Below are 22,544 nucleotides of genomic sequence, written 5' to 3' on the forward strand. Positions count from 1 at the left end.
TGTTTGAGAAATAGGTTGTGGATTTCTAAATCCCCACAGTAGCAAAACGATCAAAGTTTGAACTAGAATTCAAGTCCCAGCATTCCGAGAGGTGGAGTCTGTGAAAGGGAGAGTCAGAATTCTAGATTAACAGTCAAAGGGGAGATTGAAGATGACGCTAGATTGAGCTGAACCTGTGAAGAGAAAAGATGTGAAGACAAGATTGGAAAGAGACCAAGACTGAAGACTCGACGCCGAAGACTTCGTCAACATCCAAGGGGGAGTCTGTTGGTGCACTGAATGTTTGCTGATTACGTCTTAATCGAGTCTTAGGTCTAGATAGGTTGTTTAGTAGTTGGAAACATGAAAAGTGGGTTTTATGATGTAATTCCGCTTGAAATGACCAAAAGTCATTTCAAGCGAAATCAGGTTGTCATGTGATTCCGCTCCAACTGTAACATTGTGATTCCGCTCGAACAGGCATCTTAGGGGTTCCGCTTGAGTATGTTTCAAGCGGAATCAGGGTATCTATATATAGGTGTGTTGTGTTGTCATTTGTAACGTTGGAGCAGAATTAGATCATGCTGTAAGAGACGAGGTGCTGCCAAAATTTAGTCAGAAACGTGTGTAAAGTCTCGGAAAAGCAATAGAAAGAAAGTTAAAAGGATATAAGTTGTATTGACGTTGTTTACTTTGATTCCGCCTCTGTAAACAATAATGAACTACCTTTACTGACTGTTTAGGGTCACGAACACGGTCCAACAAATTTCAATCTGAATATCTTTAAAAATTGTTTTGGTATATATTTCTGATGCTTGTTTCTCCAATACAAAGTCACTTCAGGTCTTAGACTGAATATACCTTGTATCATGATTATTCCTCCTATGCTCATGCCTTTGAAAATCCATTGCAGTCTCAAAATGAGTGAAAAATTCAATAAGTGTACATCTTGGATTGCAAAACTGACCAAAGAAGTAATTCTCGCTTTCACATCTAGACGTAGTACGCATAAGACCAGCCAAATTCTCTCCATGGTAATAAGAGGGAATCCAATCAAATCAAAGATCGTGCATATCTTTTAACCACTCAAGATTTTCCAATCCAAAAGTAAACATTATTGAATGCCACTCAGTTTCAAAATCTTCTGGAATAATAGTATCATTCCAAACAACATGAGTCATTCTTGTATTAAAATCAATGTTTGATGACAAAACAGGACCACCTGTATAAAAAGCAATAAAATTATTAAACATAAAACGCAATAATTTAAAATGCAATATCATGAAAATGATAAACATAATGCATTAATGGTAAAACGCAATTGTTTTGTTATAATAAAAAGTAATTCTATTGATAAAAATGTTTGGGGATCTTATTGTATAATACATAAAACGCAATAATAAACCTATATAAAAATTGTAGTTTATTATATCATAAAACGCAATATAATACCTTTGTCTTCAATTTCTCCCATATATGCCACATACATAACCTATGCTACTTCTTGAAAGTACATCCTTAATAGCTCTCTTCATTGCAGCATCTTGATCAGTAACAACAACTTTAGGCTCATTTCCAAAAGCATTAACAAAGCACCTAAAAAGCCATCTATAAGAATGTGCAGTCTCAGAACCAAGTAATGCACCACTAAATGTGACATTCCTAAAATGATTATCAATCCCAGTAAATGGTACAAAAACCAAATCATATCTACATAAAACAAATTAATAAAACATTAGAAAAAATATAACAGGAATATATAACGCAATAGAATATATAACGCAATAAAAGAAAAAAACTTACTTGTTTGATTTATAAGTAGGATCAAAACCAACTATGTCACCAAACACTGTATAATTTGTTTTTGATTGCTCATCAGCCCAGAAAAGTCATTTCAATCTTCTATCTTTACCAATAACATAATCGCATGTGAAACCAGGAGAACATTCTTTCTTCCTAATAAGACGCCTAGCTACCTTTCTGCATCATACTCTCCTATGTAAAGATTCAAATCCCTTCTATAGTTCTTACAATCAACTTTACTAGCACCAACTTCACCAAAACCACCATACATTGTTTTCATAATATTGAATGCTTTAACAGGTCCAATATTGATTGCAGACAATCTAGATATAAAACTTTTTTTTAACATAATCAATACTTCTGGCAGCAGGCAAGAAATGAATATCTTCATCTTCAACAAAGATATGATTATGTTCTTCCTCAAAGTAGTAGATTTTAAACATATTATTGTTCTCTAATATTAATTTCACATGAGCATTGCATCCAACTCTTTTTGAACCTCTATTACGTCTAACAATCTTTTTACTATTTTCATCAACTGAACAAGGATCTATTGCTTTGCTAACATGAAATCCTTCTTTTGAGCAGACAATATATCTTATTTTCACTAAATCACCACTTTTCCAAGAAGTATTTTTTCTTGCAGAAAAACCTGCAGCAAGTGCATATCTCTGATAAAACGCAAAAGCCTCATCAAATGATTTAAAAAACATTCCAACAGAAGGTGTAATGGATCCACTGACTTTAGGTTTGAAAAACTTTCTTCCACTGTTTAAGCATACACGTTCCTCCCACTTGGAAATGTGATCTGAAACAATTAACAAATAACTATAAAACGCAACACCTCTTATATAATAATGTTTTTAGTGTTAAATCTCAAAATATGTTAATAAAAATTTAAAAATACAGACCTTTAAAGTTTGTATATGAACTAATATGGTTAAAAGCATAAAACACAATACGTTCAGTAAAACTCATCAAATGATGAACAAACAAAACAATGTATTAAACGAACAAAACTCTAAAATTGTACAACAATGACAGTTATTGCTTTATATTACATCAATCTTAAATTTAAAGTTTGTATGCATATAATTGAATCAAATCATAAAACGCAACTCTTCACTAAAACGCAATAACTGATGAAGAAACAAAATGAACAAATTATGTTAAATTATACAACAATAACAATTAAACTTATGAAAAATCAAATATTAATAATAGAAAGACGAATTATAAAACGTAAAACAATGAATTTCGGCAAAATAACAAAAAGTTACTCAAAATTGAAGCTAAACTTACCAACAGAGTCTGAAGAAGACATTGAGGTTATCGAATTGACGAACGAAACAAAATTATTGCTTGAAAAAAAAGTGAATTTGCGATCGATTGCGATTTAGGGTTATAGAATCTTCAATTCTGTTATGAAATTGATGAACTAAGAAGAGAGGTAACAGAATCTAGAATCGTATTAGAAAGAAGATATGATAATGTAAAATGACGAAAAAGCCCACGCGTCCAAAATTTTAAAAATAGCAGATAAACGGCTAAGATTGCTTCCTATACTTTCTAGAGAATATAAACTTCCTATTCGATCCCCACCCTAAAGATCTAACTATAAACCAAATTTATCAAAGTCGTGAAACTACCTATAATATTGCCAAAATTCCTTTTAAAGACGATTTTAAGAAAAAACAATGTCACAATAACTTTTTTTTTAAAAAAATAGTTTTGTATATAACGTTCATGATATGGACCGGCCCACTCTACACTAACAGGCCACGCTTGTCTTCGGCCCAACAAATATTAAAAATGAAAAATGGCCCAATACACCAGAAAAAACCATTGGCATCTACTTAATATGGTTTTCGTCGAAATTGAACCAAATTAACATATTATCATGTCGTTCTTTTTCGCATAAAATTCTATCAATATAATTATAGTTCAAATGAACAAGAATCATAACACTTTATTGAGTATAACTCTTGAATTTCTCATCTCAAACTTTTGGTTTTCAAACCATAACCCGAAGCATATATGTACGCAATTGGTTTCGTATCATACGAAAACATAAGAAAAGAGACAATGTCTATAATCTCGCTTACTATATTTCATATTTTGTCCCATGTATTATAGGATTGTAGGCATAACATAATCTATATCTATATCTATATAATAAAAGAAAACTGTTTTGGGACGCGTGTCATTTATTGGAGACACCTATTTTTAGAGTTTTTCGTGTTTCTTTTATATTTATCTTCTAATAATTATAGATAATATTAAATAAAGAAAATTAATTGAATAAAAAAATATTGGATAACATCGGATTACTTAGATGATAACATACACATATGAGATTTTTTTTTACTATTATTATTGTTTTATTATTTATCAAATATATCGATTACTTTAATTTTTTATACATAAGACTTTATCCAAAATTATATTTATTTAATATACTTAAGCCAAAATTACATTTATTACATATAAGACTTTATCCAAAATTATATTTATTTAATATACAATAATTCCAAATTTACATTTATTCAACTCGTGTGGTACACAAAGTTTTTTAACTTTTTTATTATTTGGTATATAAATTACATTTGTTCAACCCATACAATACACGTGGTTCTTAAAGATATAATATTTATTATTATTATTTTTTTGAACGAAAAATTATTTTATTCCCGGCTGTTTTTAAAGATTTAACTTTTTATTATTTGGTATATAAATTACATTTATTCAACCTATATAAAACACGAGGTTTTTAAAGATATAATATTTTTTTTTGTTATTTAATATATAAAATTACATTTATTCAACCGGTGTAATAAATGAGATTTTTAAAGATATATTGTTTTATTTTTTTAGTATGTACAATTACATTTTTTAACCCGTATAATACACGGGGTTATAACCTATTATTATATATTATGATACATGTAAGAAAGAAGAAAAGGAGAGAAAGTAAGCCAAGAATTCCCAACTATTTAAAAACTACCCTCAAGCCAAAAATAATTACTTGGTTTCTAGTTATCTTTATCTTTGCTTAACTTTAACAACCACTAGGTAAAAGAATTTAAGTGTCAATGATTATTCTTGATTTCTTCAATGTTATTCATTTTCCTTAAATGTTTGACTAATTCTATGCAGGGGCGGTTTTTAGAAGGTGGGTGCCGGGGCCACGGCCCTGGCACGTTTTTCGGCCAGAAGTGCTAATTTTTCGCGGTTCGTTCGAAATTTTTTATACCTCCTATGTTTGGCCCTGGTATGTTATTTTGGATAAACTGTTAGTGTTTTTTTTACTTTGATAACCCAACCCAATTGAAGTAACAATAGCCCATAACTCCATCCATAAGCCCAATAAAAAATAACCCATTAATGATTAACCCCTCCCACGCTCACAACTCACTGCCGATTAGGAATTAGGGTTGCATACAACATACCTTCGTTCGATTCATTGCAGCGACTATCGAGCCAGGGCCAGGGAACTCGAACCATCAGACCTGCAGCGATTTGAAGTTGAACACGCCTGCAGCCTGCTCGAACTCGAACCATCAGAGGTTTGTAAATTATAATATTGCTTCAATTTGATAGAATTAAATAGAAATAGAATCTGAATTTGTTTCATTGCTTCAATTTGATTTGTGTTTTTGCTTCATTGCTTCAATTTGATTTGGGTTTTTGCTTCATTGTTTGAATTTGATTTTGGGTTTTTCATTTTTGCTTCATTGATTCAGTTTGTTAGCTGTGGTGTTGTAAATTACCATGGGAAAGCCAAAGACAATAGATTCTTTTTTCAAAAGAAAGAGTAATGCAAATGAAGAGGAATCGAGTAAGCGTCAGAAAGAGACAGGTCCTGATACAGGTCCTGATACAGGTCCTGAGACAGGTCCTAGCCAAGTAGAGGAAGCGAGTAATCAACAAGAACTGGTTTTTTCTGAATCTCCACTACCACAAACTAGCAACGATGTGGAACCTAGCAAACTAGAAAGAGATCCGGCCAAACGGAAACAACTTTTGGATTATCCTGTCAATTTGAGGGAACAAGTAAGACTAGCTTATCTCAATTTAGGAGCTTACCAAATACGTCTTACAAATTATCCAAGTAAAGGTTCGGCGAAGCATAAGCGTAAGTTTCAATTCGCTTGGTTTGGTGTTTTCCCTGGTTGGTTAGAATATTCTCCAACAGAACATAAGTGTTACTGTTTCTATTGTTTTTTATTTAACGATAAGTCAAGTTTGAACAACGGGCAAGATGCATTTACCGTTAAAGGGTTTGATTGCTGGAATAGAGTTAATGGGAAACATTGTGCATTTCGTCAACATGTTGCTAGTAACCATCATAAAAATGTTGTGGCATTTACAGAGAACTTGTTGAACCAAAAACAACACATTGAAGAAAAGATCTTGAAGTTTAATGATGATGAAATAATGAATAACCGTTTAAGGTTGAAAGCTTCAATTGATGTGGTTCGTTGGTTGACATACCAAGCTTGTGCATTGAGAGGACATAATGAAAGTTCAAGTTCTAAAAATCAAGGTAATTTTCTTGAACTATTGCAACTTTTGGCCACTTATAATGATGATCTTGCAAAGGTTATATTAGAGAATGCCCCATATAATGCAAAGTATGTGTCCGGAGATATTCAGAAACAAATTCTTAGTATACTTGCAAATAAAATTCGAAGGTATATTCGTAGCGAAGTGGGGGATGGATACTTTTGTGTCATGGTTGATGAGTCTCGGGACGAGTCAAAAAGGAGCAAATGGCTATAGTTTTAAGATTTGTTGATGCAGAAGGAATCATACGGGAAAGGTTCTTAGATTTGGTTCATGTTAGAGATACCATGTCTTTAACCCTTAAAACACATTTGTGGAGAAACCTATTGCATCATCAATTTGATGTTAGTAAAATCCGTGGGCAAGGTTATGATGGTGCTAGTAACATGAGAGGAGAATGGAACAGACTACAAGCACTTGTTCTAAATGATTGTCCTTATGCATATTATGTGCATTGCTTTGCTCACAAATTGCAACTTACCTTGGTTGCAGCTTCAAGAGAAATTATTCCAGTGAGCCAATTCTTTTCACACTTAGCTTCAATAATTAATGTGGTTTGTGCTTCTAGTAAGCGTCATGACGACTTACAAAGGGCAAAGGCAAAGGAGATTGAAAACTTATTGGAGCTTGGTGAAATTAAATCAGGAAAAGGATTGAATCAAGTTGGGACACTAAGAAGAGCCGGTGATACACGTTGGGGTTCTCACTTTTATTCTATTTGCAGTTTGATAAACATGTATGATGCAGCTCGTGTTATTCTCAAGAGCATAATTATAGATGCACATGCGACTGGTCCTCACCGTGCAGATGCTGATGCAGCTTATACTCAAATGCAATTGTTTGAATTTGTGTTTATTCTTCATTTGTTAAAGGAAGTTATGGGAAAAACTGATGTACTTTCTAAAGCTCTACAAAAGAAGTCCCAAGATATCCTTAATGCTATGGAGTTGGTTTCAGCAACAAAGGAGAGTTTAAATAGTTTCAGAAACAATGGATGGGATTCTTTCATTACAGAGGTTAATTTTATTTTTTAACTTCTATATTATTATATTTAACTAATTATATTATTTAACATCTTTTAAGTAAATTATTGCACAGGTTGCTTTTTTTTTGTGACAAGCATCAAGTAGAAATGCCGGATATGAGTGCTCCATATACTTCTACTAGATATCAGCCTCGTAGAAAAGATGGACATGTCACTTTTGAACATTTTTACCGGGTGGATTTGTTTACTTCGACATTGGACAAGCAACTACATGAATTGAATAGTAGATTCAATGAGCACGTGATAGAGTTGTTCAGTCTGAGTGCTTCTTTGGTTCCAAAAGATCACCCTAATGGGATTAATGTTGAACAGATCGGTCTACTTGTTGAGAAGTATTATCCGGAAGATTTTACCGAGCAAGAAAGAATTGATTTAAGATGTCAATTAGATATTTTTAATATTGACATGAAAGAGAATCCCAGGCTAAGTGGTGCAACAACTGTTGCTAGCCTTTGCAAAATTCTTGTGGACACTCGGAAACGTCAAACATATTATCTGATTGATAGGGTGATTCGTCTAATCTTGACGCTTCCAGTTTCTACCGCAACAATAGAGAGAGGTTTTTCAGCAATGAAGATATTCAAGAATCGCCTACGCAATAAAATGTCCGATGAATTTCTTGCAAATAACCTGGTGATTTACATTGAAAGAGATATTGCTGACACGTTTGATTCGTCCTCCGTAATTGATGAGTTTAAAGAGCTTAAAGGTCGTCGAGCTGAATTGTAATTTCTATTTCAGGTACTCATGTTTTCTTTTGCATCTTTATAAACATTTTAGGTCTTTTGTTATAAAAAACCGTTGTTATGTTTGAAAATGACAATTTGAATTATTAAACGAGAATCTGACCCGACCCGACCCGACCCGCTGACCCGAGGCGAATTGCCTATCGGAACGACCCGTAAAATCGCGCCAAAATTAATTTTTTTAGTGGCCGTGGCTTTCGGCCCTGGGACGTTCAACTGGCAAGATCCGCCACTGATTCTATGCACATAATTTTGTACATAATAACAAACCTTTATAGTTACTTTTTCATATAATTATATATTCACATTATACACACTATGCACATAATTTTGTACATAATAACAAACTTTTATAGTTATTTTTCATATAATTATATATCCATACATTAAACACACTTATTATATATAATAAAAAAGATTGTGGGTAAATAAGCCTAAGGGTATGTTTGACATGGAGCTTTTAGGAGCTTCTAGCTTTAAGCTTTTAAGAAAAAGCTCTTACTTAATAAAAAGTCTTGTTTGGTTGAAGGAGCTTTAAGCTTTTAGGTTAGTAGCTTGAAGCTTTTGGTTGAACGCTACTACTAGTAGCGTTTAGAAGGAGCTACAAGTTTTTAGGGAAAAATGACTATTTTAACCTCTCAAAATAAGGAACTTTTTAATGCATCAACTTTCTAAATTTTTAGTTATGTCCATTTTGGTAATTTCATACATTTTATTAAAAGCTCCAGCTACTCTACCAAACAACAAATATATCTAAAAAGCTACAGCTACTAGCTACCAGCTACAGCTACCAGCTTCCAGCCACCAGCTTCCAGCTTTCAGCTACCAGCCACCAGCTACTTTTGCCAAACATACCCTAAATCTCCATTTATATGCATCCTAAAGGGCCGACAAAATAAACCCTAGCTATCCATAAATCATGCGTAGTGGGCGTTATTTTTTCAAAATTTTCCACCAAACACGCCCAATCACACCCCCTCCCCACCCCCTGGGCATTATTAGGTGTTATTGATCAATTTTCCCCCCTAGGCGTTTTTTAAATAACGCTTTGTCCAAATCTCAACCACCAATCACATTTAATCTTCCGTTTTCTTGGCCAATAGCTTTTTTTGTTGGGTTTTTTTTTTATTTTTATTTAATTCTCTAAACCCTTTTAACATAATGTCCACATTCCCACTACATCCATTTTAGAAAAATGCCCAATAATGCTCATTGCTGACTGTACTGCCACATGGCGGAAAACGCCCAAGGATAAAGGCATTATTCACCCTTACCACTACGCATGGTCTAATAATGGTATGTCCTTATAATAAAACCCTTGATTTTTTAACAACTATTTTACTATATGGTATAGTAAACATTACTCCTAAATACGATATAGTAAACAATAAATATGTATTTGCAAGAATTTGAACCCATACCACATATGTAAAGACAATCAGCCAGACGACTTGACCACAAGGCCATTAGCACTAACTTATGATGATCATTTTTTTTTCATACTAACTTAAAGCATCTAGAATAGGGAAGCATATAAGCCCAGTGATGCTTAGTTAAAAGAGATAAAGGAAAGAGCCGGAATCATCTTTGGTCTTGGTCATAGATGATCATCAAGTGAGACCTTGATAAATGGTTTCATTCGTAAGATTGAAGCATTGTCTATGCTCTTATAATGTAGATATATAAAGTGAGTTAATTTATACCGTTCAAAAGAAAAGTGATTTAATTATTTACACACTTTTGCTCATATCAATCATTGGGGTTTTGGTAAAACTGTAAAAGGGTCACATGATGCTCTTAAACGCGTGCCTACCACCCACTTTTATAACTCTACCATACGACCTACACTTAAAAGAAACAAAATCCTAATCGGAAACCTCGAGTTATGTTTAAAGAAATTAAATAATTAAATAGAATAACCAAAACAAATAAATTGTTTTTCATATATATTACTAGAATAGAATCCTGTGTTTTACATGAGTAATATAATTTTATATATTAAATAATAAAACAATATATATATTTAAAAACCTTGTTCATTATATGGGTTGAATAAATATAATTTTATATATTAGATAATAAAAAAATATATATTTAAAAACTTCGTGTGTTGTACGGGTCAAGTAAATATAATTTTATATACCAAATAATAAAAAAGTTAGATCTTTAAAAACAATGTGTATTACATAGGTTAAATAAATGTAATTTTGTATACTAAATAATAAAAAAGTTATATCTTTAAAAAAACTCGTGTATTTTATGGATTGAATAAATTTAATTCTATATACTAAATAATAAGAGTTATATCTTTAAAAACCTCGTGTATTACACTAAGTTTCTATCTATACTTTCTATAAAATGAGAAATCTGAGTGACATAAGAAAAACTGATGTATCAGCCACAGAGGCTGTCCAACAATGATTTTCTTATGTCATACTGCATCATAAAGCCTAATATATAAAATCATTTAAAATTATGTCTAAACCTCTGCCAGGGTAAACATCTGCTCATTTATATGTGACTTTACTTTAATACCTAGCAGCAGTTGTTGTTATCCTTCGTAATGCTTTTAGATCAAAAGATGTTTAAGGCTAATTACCGGGAAATTCAAATTCAAAAATGTATGGTAATAAGTAATTAGCAATTAATGCATGTCACTCAGAAACTCCTGTCAATCATCCTTATTATATAAGCCTTTTCTTCTCATTTCCCTCTTCATATTTCATCACGCTTTCATCTTCTCTGATTTTGAAATTTGAAATTTAATCACAATCCGAATTCCGAATAAGAAGCATGTCAATATCAGTTGACAGTAAGAATCTTAGTTTTGTTAACGATTTGAATCCTGGGAAAGATATGTGGAACATGAAAGCGAGAATTATTCAAAATGGAATCAGGGTTACAAAATGGATCTCATCTTCATTGATGAAAAGGTAATTTGTATCTCTGCTTTTCCGTTTTATTAGAGAATGTAGTGGTGTATGCTAAGAAGATACTTTCTTTAAATGTTCTTCAGGGTGCTAAGATTCAAGCAGGTATTAAGAGTCATCTGATACCTGTTTTGATAGACAGCTTCAAGAAGATGCTGTTGTGATTCTGTTGAAATTTGGTGTTGGTGAGAATAAAGATTTATATAAAGTAGTAGTGCAGCCTTATAAAATCAACTTTTATAGATGCACAACTGTTACTCCTGTGAGAGATTGGCAAGGTGTTGAGTATAGTTTCAACTTTAGAGCTTATGAAGATATTCTTCAAGGAGAGGCGTTAAACGCTTTGAGTGTTGGTAGTGTATATTTTTGTAATCATGTATTGCTTGTATAATATTAGAAAGTTTTACTTATATTCTTATATAATGTGATCATATAGATGTTGCTGGATCTGTGGTTTGTTGTGGAGATCTTGAAATCTTTGATTGACCTCCAAAGGAGACTAAGAAGATCAATTTCGATATTGAAGACTTGGAGTAAGTTGTTTACATGTGCAGTCATGTACTGATCATTGTTTGTATTTAATGATGTTAATAAATAAGATGAAAAATGTTGGTATTTAATGTGGGATCATGGTAATGGTAATAAATGAGATCTATAGTGTTTGTATCTAATGCTGAATCATGGTAATAAATGAGATCAACAGTTTATTCTTAGTGAATATGTTAGTTAATTTATGCCTCATTTGCTACTTTAATAAATGTCATAATTTTCCTTTGATTTTGTGTTTTTATTCATTCAATTTGGTTTTGATATTAGAGATTTGTAAAGAAATGGTCAAAAATTAGTCTTTTGTATATCGTCATATGAATATTCTTTTCATGTAGGGGTAAGGTTTTGCGGTGTACTGTGTGGAATGATTATGCTCTGCAGATTAAGGACTTCATTTCTAAAATCCCACCTCATGAGCATGTGATGGCTGTTATACAACATGGAAAGTGTAAGGAATGGAAAGGTATTTTTGTTAGTTTCTTCAAATCATAACTATACTGTTTATTTATGGCAATATAAAGACAGGTATAAATTAAATATCTATATATTTTTACATGTAGGTGAATATACTGTTCATAGTGATAAGTTTGCAACACGAATTTTTCTGAATGAAGAAACTGATGAAATTAATGAGCTAAGGAGGAGGTAATTTGTCAATGTAATTTCTATTGTATATAGATGTTCAAGTCAAATACTTGGTTTCATGTAATTTGTACACTAATTCTACTCATTTGTGGTATTCAAAAGTCTTATACTGAAGTTTGGACAAGGGAGTGGTTCTACTTCTCAAACAATACTATCGCCTCAGAGTGTTTTTCCGTTGCATAAAGAATTTGTAACTGATGGTGTGAAGAAACATGTTGATGAGATTAGTGAGATAGAAAAGGTTTCACATCTTTTTATATAGTGTAGTTATTTGTTTGGTTTGTCACCTGCATGTTTGTCAAACTAGAGATCACAAGTTCATACATTGTTTTTACAGGAAATGTCTTGTGTTGTGGTTGCGACAATTAATATTGTGCAAGAAGAGTATGGTTTGTCCCAAATGTCATAGTGAATGTACATCGATCACCACAAAGTAAGCAATGATGATTATGTAACGTTATATTTATATAAGTGACATTCTAAGACTGATATTTGAATATAGTTTTGCAGTTTACTTAGTCATTTGTGTATATTTCAGGTTCAAGGTGCAAGTCCGGGTGTAGGATGAGAGTGGTAGTGTTTCTTTTGTTATGTTTGATAGAGATGTTCAGAAGCTTCATGGATTAGCGGCGACTGACATAAGAGAGAGGCAGGTTAAGGCCAATGATATTGGATGTTTCCCTCATGAGATATTTCGATTGGTTGATTAGAAGGCTGCTTTTAAGATTGATGTTTCAGAGTTCAATCTTAAAAATGACTATCGTGTTTATATTGTGCAAAAAACATGTGATGATCCAGTAATAATTGCTGAGTTGGTTGGTGGAGATGGTAATCGTGATGAAAATACTGAGGAGGTAGCACATAAAATTACTTTTTCAATCTATTTATTTTTCTTTTGAGTTTTAAAGACTGGATTCTGCACTTTTTTATATGATATCATATATTATGATCCTTTAGGTTACTCAAGAGGTAGCTGACGTTAAAGATGTTAACCTTTCAGAATCTTCCCAGGTGTCTGCTGAACGAACTTCAAGGGTGAGTATTTATGTTTAAAGTATGTTTAGTATGTTTAATAAGAGTTCATTATTTTACTAAATGAGATTAATAGTTGTTTTGTGATCTGTTGCAAGGATGCTGTCTCTGTTACGGCTGACTCTTCAGCTGTTGAAGTTGAAAAGGATTCTGGATCAAGTCCCAATGGAAAGCGGATGGCTCAAGATACTGATGTTGTCAACGTTGGTGAGCTATCCACTAATGTGTAAAGAACCCGGAAGAAGCTGTCTAAGGTTAACAATTAGATGCTTATGAAAAAACAATTCTTATGAGAGATAAGTAGAAACCACTTATTTTTTAAGTATCCTTGTGGTTTTTATTTATGTTTGTTAACTGTTGTTTTAACAAACTGTGGTTAAAAGTTTGGTTTTAAGGGCTACTATGATGAATATGGAATGTAATGTCTACGCTTTAAATATCAAGTCAATTTAACCTTTTGTTTGTTGCATAATATTGTTATTATACATTATATACATTTTTGGTGATATTGATGGATTGGACAAGTAGTAGGGTTGTATATTATTGTTAGATTAATGAATGAAAATTTATTCAATTGGTTAGTGGGAAAACTGTTAGGGTCTGAGATACATTAACATCTGTTAGAGGCTAAGCACTGTTATAGCGTGCTAACATCTGTTAACCCCTACGAACTGTTAGTATCTGAGTTACATTAGCATCTGTTGATAGACTTTGCTTCAACAGACCTTATGAGCTGTTGATCATCATCTGTTAAAGATCTTATATTATAGATCTTCTGTTGAATTGTGCAATATCTGTTGGTCCACAGCAGAACTTAGGTTCATCATACATTTGGCTTCATCAGCAGAGGTTCTCTTTAGCAGACCTTTGTTTCAACAGTCTTTGTCTTAACAGACCTTTTGGTTCATCAGCAGAGTTTGTTTGGCTCATGAGCTGAGGTTGTTTGGTTTAACAGACTTTCTTTCAACAGTGGTTGTCTTCAACAGACGTTTTGGTTTGCAAAGTTTAGCGAAACAGATGTTGAGTTTGTCCCTTCGGTAGGAGCAGATTTTTAAAACACTGTTATTTGTAATTACAAGTTGTATACTATTTTATTAATTTTGAGTCTTATACTTATTTTTGTTAAGCGACCGGGAAATGTAATGGAAAATAGTAATGTTTAGATGCAAAATATAGTAATGTTTACTTGAAAAATATAAAAAGGTAAAACCAAAAAGTTTTGTAAGTATATAACTTTATATACTAACACTACATAACTTCATTCTTTAGTTAGTTTTCGAACAAGAAAGTTGTCCATCAAACATGTCAACTAAAACAGAAATCATTAAATGCTGGAAAGATGTTCAAAGACTATGTCAACAAACTCCAAAGTGTATTTTATCTCCTGTTACACTTTTTTCTTCGACTATCTCAAACCGCAGCTTTTTCCCTACAGATACTCCCGTTTCATCCATGATACACTGCCAGTTTGTATACATCACTAGATGGTTGTTGTCGTCAGGTCTTCTAGGATCTCTCCTAACAACCAGCTGTACCAAAAACTTCACATGACCAAATGACAGCACAGCTCTACGGTAGTCATTTAGCTGGTGTTCTCGAACAAAGTTTCTCGGTATTGCCTGTAAAGGAAAATTCTTTCTTTAGTTATTCATTCAAAACAACATATACTGTAAGTAATAACAGATAGATCCAACATTATAAGTAAAATCAACCATATTAAAAGTAGATATGTAAATACCAAGTTGTGTGTCTCTATAACATGGTATTCAAACTGTTTTTTATAATGTGGACGCTTTTTGCGGTGTTGATGATTGCTACGGCTGCAGTGATGTTTAGTCTCCCCGTGAAGTCCAGTCCCGTCTTTGTTAAAAACCTTCACAGTGAAGTTAAAGTCATCTTCAGGAGTACTTCCCATCCATTGAAACAGCAGTTGGCAGCTTTCCTCAATGTCATTTTCAAAGCAAAAAGTTATCCATCATGGTCCCATAAAACCAGCAGCCAATCCCTTTTTGTTTTCAGGAGAGAAAATATAATACACATCAAATTTACTACTCTGCTTGGTCCATGTACTTTTGCAACCAATTTATCAATTTTTAATCTCCTCTCCGGCAACAGCTTCAGCAAATCGTGTGGTAAATGCTATAATTTTCATACATTTCAGAAATGTCATATTAGATTTTATATAGGATACAAAATATAAATTAGAAGTTTTTCCAACAGCCCAAAAGATACACTGGCAATATATAAAAATAAGGTAGCAATTTTTAACCTGCTTGCAGTATGTTTCTTCTTCAGCCTGTATCAAGCAACAATGAACATAATCGCTGTTCGAGCCATCGTTTCTAATCTCCAACCCTCATTGTTCAAAACATTTATCTCAAATTTTACTTCCTTCAATTTTTTTAAACACAGTTTGTCTATGTTCTTATTTCTATAAGTTTCAACAAACCGAGTCCATTCTGGCCCGTTTATCATCTTACTTTTATGACCGATGCTCTGTACTGCAATCTTATACTTAAATCCCGTATAATCAACCAACTTTATTACTTCACACTTTCTTGGTAATTGGTTACTCATTATCCTTGGAAGTACCTATGTATATAAAATACACAATATTTAATATATCTTTAATTTATAAATACAGTTTTTAGCATACAATTGTGATTTGAGCTAATTTGTTCTAAGAATATAGGTTACCAATCCCTCATTTAGGCCTGTCAATTCAGAGACATTAACAATTATCATAAACTCCATCTGAAAGTAAAAAATACAATAACAACTAAATACTAAAAGATAAAATAAATTGTATCTGAAAAGCATTCTATTTAAGGTATAAAAAAATATCCAACAGTCTGTAGGACCAAACTTATATGTTGTGTACTTCAATATGGTCCCTACAACCAACAATACGAATCTAACACCGTGCAAGATGAAATTTATATTCTTGTATAATAAAAAAGTATTATACGACATTAAAGTTTTTAAATATCCATGTTTGTGTCAACTTCAAACTTCAGTTTTTTTCAGCAGCCAAGACTATATTCACTTACAAATCAGACATATGAGTACTATAAACTGATTGCATAATATTTTATCAAAATTAATATTGATAGAACAAATTTATCAATACTACATGGCAGTTCATACAATAATTCTAAAACCATTCGTAAAATTTACAACCAAATATTTATGAAACAATAATATTTCAGATTCTTATTTAGATGGAATGAATCAAAATGTAACTAAATAAGTTGATATAAATCTTATTATAAAATAAAGAAAACAAGTTCATATAAGTTTATCTATTTTAACATCAGTAGATTATGATTTTGATGTTTATATAATTTGAAATGAGGAAACTAAAAGGAACATGTCAAAGCATACCTGTAAAATACACAAGAGAACAAAAAAAAAAAAAATACCTGATCTAAAACTTTAAACTTCTGATCGTCAAGTCTGAAGAAGAAGAAACTGTAGAGTTTTTTTCGCCGGCGAAGAAGAGGTAAGATTGTATTAGGATTGTTGAAAGTAAGATATTTATCTATTAACTTGTAATTGTTTATTTATTTAACTTATAATAATCTTTAATATCGGGATTTAAAAACTATTTTTAATTATATAAATATATGAATTAATAGATAAGTTTTTCTTATTTAACATTAAATTTATATTCAAGCAGTGGTTGCTGCCGTGCAAAAATTGCATTATTTTAAAGAAAAAGGGGGTAAAGTATAAATTTTACAAAACTTAATTTCAACCAACCAGTGTAAATGTAACATCTGTATTAACTCCATTTATTATACTTTTCATCTCTATTATTGAATATAAGCTCCAGAAAACATATTCGAAAGTTTTCTCTGTGACAACCCGAACTTCCAAGGTTAGTAACGTTTTATCTCGCGATCTTAACCTCTTGTTATTCCTCTCCTATGTGTTTGAACGTTCTATTCAGCTATAACTTCGTTAAACTTAAATGTCTGATAACTTGGTTATATAACTTATTAGCATTCGTTCGGGCCGCGCATGTATGGGACAATATATTCATATATTTTACAACTACGCATAGTATCGACTCCAATGGATCACCTGAGCCCAACTAACCCTTCGTGTATTCTGGATTAATCCGGCCCAAGCTTGTGTACTGGATTAATCCGGCCCAAGCTTGTGTAGCCCAAGGGAACATTGAGATCGGCCCACTTGTGTTAGTAATTAGCTTTATATCTAGACTTTACATAACCTCCTTGTGTAACTCCAAACCACAAAATAACAAACCCTATTTCTCTCCTTGTATTACGACGACAGTAGATCCCCACATCGGCCTCACTTTCTTCGGTTGGACTCTCGGTTAGTTTAATATTGCCCTTGCTTGGATCGAACTCCTTTGATATATATTATGTGGTTGATACGTGATGTTATGTGTTGTTTATGAAATTGTGATTATGATAAATATTAGAAGCATACATGATTAGAGGTAGTCTTAGGGGCTGCGATGATGCCTGATGATATAAACTTCATGATTAGGGCCGACTAACATGATGAAGTAATTATAGGGATTAAATGATGAACCAACATATTATACTCTATGGCATAATCTTGGTAATCTAGAGCTGTGAGTATATAAATTATTAGAATTATGATGATGATGATTTTGTGAACATGTGATGTTAAAAAGGTTTAAGGTGTAAACCCTTGCATGATAAACATAAATCTCGACTAAGATATGTTGCATGTTTAAATCCGTTAACTAATTAAAGAATGAGAATAGGTCAATGTGCATGTGGGCGATTATATTAATTGTTTTAAATGATAATTGTTTGGTATTGTGTGGTAACATACAAATAAGTGCCATAGGTTAATTTGATGTGGTAACATGGATTTGTTTTGGGTTATTGAGAGAAACTGGTGATACGCAAATCCCATTGGGGCCGCACCTTATTTTTAATTGGGCTTAACAACAGTTGGGCTGGGTCATGTTGGAGCTCCGAAATGGGCTGCCAAGTGATGGCAGATCATATGTAATTTCAACACAAGATTTGGTAACCAACGTAAATATGGGATGTTATAAGTTATGGCTATATGCACATTCATTTGAATGAGATGTGAACTGTTAATGTGTGTATCATGTTATATGTACGTGTATTGTGAGAATACCTAGGGCCCGAATACTTATTATAAATTGTGAGTTAATATGTGTCATACGTGCTTACCATCTGTGGAATATATACAAAGAGTAAGTGATTTCTGTGTAAACGAAACTAACTGTCATTGGAACCATACTAGGGTTGGGAAATCCACAGAGATAAATAAGTAATTAGTCTTACCGGTGGTTGGGACAGTCAGTGGGTATCCCGGGAAGGGATAAGTCTTTTGGGTAAAACTAGGATGTTGGATAATATTCTCACTCTCTATCTCTTAAGTCCTATCTTTTGTTACCGGAGAGGTGACAAGGTATTAGTTAGTAGCGCTACTTAGGTTTGGCACCCTCACCCCATACCGGAAAGGACGAGTGTAAACTAATGACCCAGTCATGCCTAGTGTTTTGATAGGAGCACTGGGGAACGGGAAAAACATACATCAGGAGCCGTCTTGTTCAGTAACGAGATATTATCAACATTACTTTTGGATTTGTTAACAAACTGGATTAAACACTTGGTAACTAACGTTTTTGAAAAACTGTGAACTCACCAGCATTGTCTGATATACTTGTTGCATGCTCGCAGGTCGTTAGATATCATGGATTTGGGAACTTGCTTTCTGGAGTAGCTGGAGTGGTCATGGGTCGACTGGAGGGACTCATGTGATTGATTATTGCTATTATACATTGGTTTTGAAAAATTTAACTTTGGCTTACTGTTTGCTTCCGCTGAACATGTTGGTTTTTATTTAAACTCATTGATGGTATTTTTCATTAATAATTAAGGATTTTATTTTGAAACTTGTATGGGTTCAATGTAATTAGTGGCTCGTTGTTGGTACGTCACACGCCTAACAGGGACATTCCCTAGGTGGTATTTTGGGGGTGTGACAGTTTGGTATCAGAGCCACTGGTTATAGTGAACTAGGTTTTAAAACGTTTTTATAAAACAAGACTATAACCGAACAACTTCGAATATCGACCATGACACTTAGCTCCAGATTGCAAGGTTTGTCTTCTGTTTACTTTATGCATTACTTGCTTAGTAGTTGCACACACATGACTTGCATGAAACAACATATCTGGTACCTTGATGTGATTACCTGTGCTGCATGTCTTAGTAGGGCTAGATAGTGCGGCACTACCTTGTGACTCTAGTGACTATGAATTCTGTGATGTCTTTCGTTTTACTATTTGAATGTGGGGGAAACTTTGAGCGCAAGTTAAGAGGCACTGAGACGAGCATGCAAATTGCCTTATTATTATGGGTGCACACATAATAATAATAATAATAATAATAATAATAATAATAATAACGTAAGGTGCATGTAAGTCCCAGTGAGGCTTAACGAGTGCGAGAAGGGTTCTGCCCTATTGTTTGGTGTAAACTTTGTAGTTTGTAGATGTCAACGTGAGGTTTGACTCCTACCTTATCTCGATTCTTAAACTTGTTCCCTTCTCTTATATAGAATCTTGAGTGGACAAGGTCACGGACGTGGTCACATTGCGATGACCCAAGCTGAGCTGACAAACCTAATCAACACACGTGTGGCTGAGGCTTTGGTAGCCTACCAAGCTGGTATGATATGTGCCATTTACCCTTTATTCTTGTGTCGCATACACAACTTTTACCCCTGTAATGTGTTTTCTTTAGTCCATTAGGTCAGCAGGCGCAAAACCAAAACAATCCACCTGCTTGTACGTTCAAGATATTCATGGATTGTAAGCCACAGACCTTCAGTGGGACTGAAGGGGCTGTAGGACTCCTGTGTTGGTTTGAGAAGGCAAAATCGGTGTTTGCGATGTGTAACTATCCTGCTGGGGACAGAGTGAAGTATGCTACGGGCATACTCGAGGATGGTGCCCTGACATGGTGGAACGCCCAGGTTCAGCTGTTGGGCATCGAGGTGGCAAATGCCACTACTTGGGATGATTTTAAAGAGTTGATAAGGGAAGAGTATTGTCCTGGTGATGAGATTCAGAAACTAGAGAATGAGTATTATGATCTGAAGATGGTGGGATCCGAGATCGAGGCATATGTGAAACGGTCACATGAGTTGGCTATCATGTGCCCGAACCTGTCCCGACCTCCGCATCGGAGAATTGAATTGTTCATCAAGGGATTAGCTCCACGAGTGAAGGGTTTGGTTACTCCAGCAAACCTCAACAACTTACCTCAGATTGTCCGCCTGGCTCACAAGATCACCGACCAGGAGGTGGAGAGTGGTTCGCTACCACCGCGTGTTTCTGCCACTACTGCTACTGCAACCACAGCTACTACGCCCACTACTGATAGCAAGTGGAAATGGAATGATGTAGATAAAGGAACGAATTCGAATCAGTCACATAAGCGGCCAGACAATAACAGCAATCGCAGCTTCAGTCAGTCCTCAGTTAATCAAAGCCAGGGCAACAGTTCGGGTCAGGGTTCTTACGCGGGGAAATTACCAAAGTGCAATAAGTGCAACTATCACCATCGGGGGCAGTGTACCCGAGTGTGTCACAGGTGCAACAAAGTGGGGCATATGGCCAGGGATTGTAGGGTTTCACTTCCGAATCAGCAGCAGCACACCTCGCAGCAGCAACAGTCACAGCAGCAGGAAAGGCAACAACCCTAGAAAAACCGTGGAAATGTAGGGTTTGTAGGATTTCACTTCCGTAAGGGATGTTTTCAGTGTGGAGCCAAGGGTCACATCAGGTGAGACTGCCCTCAGCAAAATCAGAATGCTGGTGGTAACAACAATGGGAATAACAACAACGGAAACAATAACAATGGGGGCAATGGTGGAAATGGCGCGCATGGGCGAGTGTTCACTATTGGAGCTGGGGAAGCTCGCAACGATGGCAATGTGGTGACTGGTACGTTTTCTACGAACAATTTGATTGCATCTGTTTTATTCGACTCTGGTGTCGATTGGAGTTATGTGTCTTTGGGGTTCAGTCGTCAGTTAGGGTTGACTCCCACACCTCTTGTAAATAAGCATGTAGTAGAATTAGCTGATGGTAAATCAATAGAAGCTTCTCATGTTCTGCTTGGTTGTAAACTTGATCTCATGCTTCAAGTGTTCTACATTGACCTACTCCCTGTTACTCTTGGAAGTTTCGATGTGGTTATTGGTATGGACTGGTTGTCCAAGCACCAGGCGGAAATTCTCTGCAAGGAGAAAATCGTGCGCATTCCTCTCCCTAGCAGAGAATCCTTGTCAGTACAGGGGCATCGTAGTGGTGCCTTGTTTGGCATCATCTCAGTCATGAAAGCCCAGAAGTGCCTACGAAAGGGCTACCCTGCCATTCTAGCTCTTATCACCGATTCGCAACCTGAAGAATGGAAGATCGAGGATCTTCCAGTTGTTCGTGAATTTCCCGATGTATTTCCTGAAGAACTCCCTGGTTTACCTCCACATCGTCAGGTGGAATTTCAGATTGACCTCGCGCCAGGAGCAGCCCCGATTGCTCGTGCTTCTTATCGTTTAGCACCTGGAGAGTTGTAGGAGCTGTCTAATCAATTACAAGAGTTATTGGACAGAGGCTTTATCCGACCCAGTTCTTCACCTTGGGGAACCCCAGTTCTGTTCGTAAAGAAGAAAGACGAGTCCTTTCGCATGTGTATTGATTATCGGGAACTCAACAAGGTGACTATCAAGAACTGTTATCCATTGCCACACATCGACGACTTGTTTGACCAGTTGTAGGGGTCAAGCTTTTACTCGAAGATCGACTTAAGATTGGGCTATCATCAGATGAGAGTCCGAGAGGAGGATGTTCCTAAAACGGCTTTTCGAACGCGGTATGGGCATTATGAGTTTCTAGTTATGCCGTTTTGGGTTGACAAACGTGCCAGTGGTCTTCATGGATCTCATGAATCGTGTATGCAATCTGTATCTTGACGATTTCGTTATAGTATTCATCAACGACATTTTGATCTACTCGAAGAGCAAGGAAGATCACGAGCGGCACCTGCGTCTTATTTTGGAGCTCCTGAGGAAGGAACAACTCTACGCGAAGTTTTCCAAGTGTGACTTCTGGATTCGAGAGGTACACTTCCTTGGCCATATTATGAATGAATTGGGGATACACGTGGATCCTGCAAAGGTTGATGCTGTTAGAAATTGGGC

The 22,544-nt window shown here is 34.5% G+C and overlaps 2 protein-coding genes across 2 annotated transcripts; both read left to right on the forward strand.

Moving 5' to 3' along the window:
* The first annotated feature begins 5,553 nt into the window (after positions 1–5,553).
* Positions 5,554–6,564, forward strand: LOC110933380 (zinc finger MYM-type protein 1-like). Its single transcript, XM_022176607.1, has one exon. The coding sequence runs from the start codon at positions 5,554–5,556 to the stop codon at positions 6,562–6,564; it is 1,011 nt and encodes a 336-aa protein (XP_022032299.1).
* A 71-nt stretch (positions 6,565–6,635) lies between these two features.
* On the forward strand, positions 6,636–8,122 carry LOC110933379 (zinc finger MYM-type protein 1-like). Its single transcript, XM_022176606.1, has 2 exons — positions 6,636–7,364; positions 7,469–8,122. Exons 1-2 carry the CDS (start codon positions 6,636–6,638, stop codon positions 8,120–8,122), a joined length of 1,383 nt encoding a protein of 460 aa, XP_022032298.1.
* The last annotated feature ends 14,422 nt before the right edge of the window (positions 8,123–22,544 follow it).

Source organism: Helianthus annuus, chromosome 4, assembly GCF_002127325.2.
Source record: "Helianthus annuus cultivar XRQ/B chromosome 4, HanXRQr2.0-SUNRISE, whole genome shotgun sequence".
In the NCBI taxonomy this organism is placed as follows: domain Eukaryota; kingdom Viridiplantae; phylum Streptophyta; class Magnoliopsida; order Asterales; family Asteraceae; genus Helianthus; species Helianthus annuus.

Bases quoted from the DNA above. Each gene is read 5' to 3' on its own strand.
- LOC110933379 (XM_022176606.1), top strand. From the start codon at position 6,636: ATGTCTTTAACCCTTAAAACACATTTGTGGAGAAACCTATTGCATCAT. The intron at 7,365-7,468 runs GTTAATTTTATT...TTTTGTGACAAG, and splicing joins GGGATTCTTTCATTACAGAG to CATCAAGTAGAAATGCCGGA.
- LOC110933380 (XM_022176607.1), top strand. From the start codon at position 5,554: ATGGGAAAGCCAAAGACAATAGATTCTTTTTTCAAAAGAAAGAGTAAT.